At 34.2% G+C, this 2,621-nt stretch overlaps 1 protein-coding gene across 1 annotated transcript; it reads left to right on the top strand.

The window, feature by feature from the left end:
* Positions 1–279: 279 nt before the first annotated feature.
* LOC119634791 (MAGE-like protein 2) lies at positions 280–1,259 on the top strand. The gene has a single exon (XM_038029162.1). It carries the CDS (start codon positions 707–709, stop codon positions 1,190–1,192), a length of 486 nt encoding a protein of 161 aa, XP_037885090.1. The 5' UTR covers positions 280–706; the 3' UTR covers positions 1,193–1,259.
* The last annotated feature ends 1,362 nt before the right edge of the window (positions 1,260–2,621 follow it).

Genomic DNA, 2,621 nt, shown 5'->3' with positions numbered 1-2,621 from the left:
ATTTCATAATCATTTCTTTGACTTAGTTATTAAAGGCTGCCTTACCTGTCAATATTATCATTTTATTGTTTGCTTGCTACTACTGCTATATCTCCTATTACTTTTTTTTTTTTTTGCTTTTCTTGTTCATTGTATGTGTAGACTTGAGAGAGCGGGTGCTATACCTATACCTAAAGGCTTATGTCAGTCAGCATTTACTTCCACTTGTTATTTGATCAGTTGTTCCGAATTGTGAACACACATATATATATATATATAGAGGAAAAAAAAAAAGAAATGGAAATGAAAATGAAAATGGAAAGAAAAAACATTAAACTTTCATTTATAACACGATATAATATCGCCAAGTCTAACTGCGATTTTGCTTTACTTATGCATCGCAGAGTAAAATAATTTTCCTTTCTAGAGCGTTAAACGTTACACAACAAAGCTTTTTGTATATCTTTCACTTTTTTGGGTTGTAAATAGCGGAACAAAAGTTTTTTGAATAAAAGCCAAGGCCATAACGAATAAGACCGCAGTACACCGTCTCTGGCCTTTGAAGCCACATAAACATAATATATCATAATATATATATATATTTTATAAATTGTTTAATACAAAACACACAATGGATAAGTTTAGAGTAAGTAAAATATTCAATATCTACAAAATTGTTTAAAAAGAGAGAGACACGGAGAAGCTGTTGCTTTCAATTTCAAAACAGATGTTACCAGCTACCTTGATAAGTTTGGCATACTTTTTAACGATAAGCGCAGCCTCGCATGTTAGCACCGAGGATTTAACCATATCGGATGGCCATCAATCCTTATCCGGTCACCATCAGCCGTTGGAAACATATTCGGAAGTTTCAAAACCTGTGCCAGTGCAAGTCATTGAGAAAATTCCTTTACCCATTCCGCATCCAGTGCCTGTTAAAGTGCCCAATGTCATACGTTTACAAATTCCTGAACCTTATGCCGTCCATGTGCCAGTCCAGCAGGAGATACAAGTACCGACCTATCGTATTGTGCCAGAAATAACTGAGAAACGTATACCGTATACCGTTGAGAAACCATATCCGGTAGAGGTGGAGAAACCCTACCCGGTCGAGGTGGTAAAACAAATTAAGATTGTCGTACCCAAACCGTATCCTGTACCATATCCGATCTATAAGCATGTCGTGCAGAAAGAACACGGTGGAGGCTGGTAAATTTGTGATCGAAAGTGTAGAAAAAGTAGATAGCGTGATAAATAGTAGATTTATTATGCAACTATCAATCATAAGGATTTTAATAGATTTACATGAGATTGTTAGTATTTATATAAATTAAATTATAAAAATACTCAGTACAAAAATCTAGCTGTAAAAATAAAAATAAATTTAAGAAAAAAACTTCGTTGCAATGAATGATGTGTGAGATCGATTGCACTTTGCTAAAATTTACCTGTCAACACTAGGCTCTTAAGTAAAATATCACAAAGGTTTAAAGAAACCTGAAAGTGCTTTGTATTAGATCTTTAAGTGCAAACAAGTATGAAAAGTGCATTCTGCTAAGCAATCGTCACATTTTTTCTAAAAAGACACTTAAAAGAAATGGAAACAAAAGCGTTACATGTTGATCAAGGGGTGAGTCTCTCTATTTTTTTTGTTCTGCTGTTGCAAACGTTTTGACACAGCTAATATACTCCCAACATTCCGTAGTGGGTGTGTAAAAACGAATTAATTTTGTCTTCTGTGGAAAGCTCGTTTGTTGTGAACTAAACATGTCGAGCAAGGTTTTCCACAAATCCTTTCATAATTGATATCCCTTTCGGCAATAAGACCTCGTGGCAATGATTTTATGATGCGCTTTACAGATGGATAAGATCAGCTTTTCCTAAAAGCTTTATCATGGCCTTAATGGCGATCATAAAATATTGAAAATATAGAAAATATTGAAAACCGAGATCACCTCGTTCTGAGCTTTGAGAGGTAAAGACTAAAATTTGAATCTTTAAAAGCAAAAACGTTCAATGCCCTTGCGAAACATGTAGAAGCGATAATTTTTGTGCAACAACCGGGATTTTGACCAAAAAAACGTCAACTTATAACTTATCCATTTTTCGCTAGATAAGGCCAATGTGAAGTTCCCTGATAATGGTCGTGGGTTCGAATCTCAAGTGCGGTAGAGTTTTTAATAAAAGCCGATAGCCTTAGATGCTTGTGCTTTTAATAGTTAAGTCTTAGAATTTATTTCTCTGGCGAAATTAATAATAATAATGATAATAACTTTTTCGGAATTTTCTGATAAATCCTGCATGTATAGTTTGCGGATCAACTAAATTTGCGAATGTGTGTTTTCCAGGCCACGAGAAAGCAATGTAAATTTTTTCTATCAACTTTAATGTTTGCCTTAAATTGAGAGAACTCTTTCAATTTTCTACTTTGTTGCAATTTTTATTCTTAATTTTAACAAGCAAGAAACTAATATTCCTCAATGAGTCGACTCGCTTTTGCTAGCACCTTGGCTAAACAATGGGGAAAACATGCTTGCAAAAGATTTTATTAAGAATTCGCTTGAAACTGATTGCTATTAAGGATGAGCAAAAATATTGATCGATAGCTTTGCAAACACCCCCTTTTTACCCCTTTTTATTTC

This window comes from Glossina fuscipes, unplaced genomic scaffold (genome assembly GCF_014805625.2).
Source record: "Glossina fuscipes isolate IAEA_lab_2018 unplaced genomic scaffold, Yale_Gfus_2 3, whole genome shotgun sequence".
NCBI classification, from domain to species: Eukaryota; Metazoa; Arthropoda; class Insecta; order Diptera; family Glossinidae; genus Glossina; species Glossina fuscipes.
This window is presented reverse-complemented; position numbering and strand designations above follow the sequence as displayed.

Coding starts and splice junctions, on each gene's coding strand:
- LOC119634791 (XM_038029162.1), top strand. CDS start 707: ATGTTACCAGCTACCTTGATAAGTTTGGCATACTTTTTAACGATAAGC.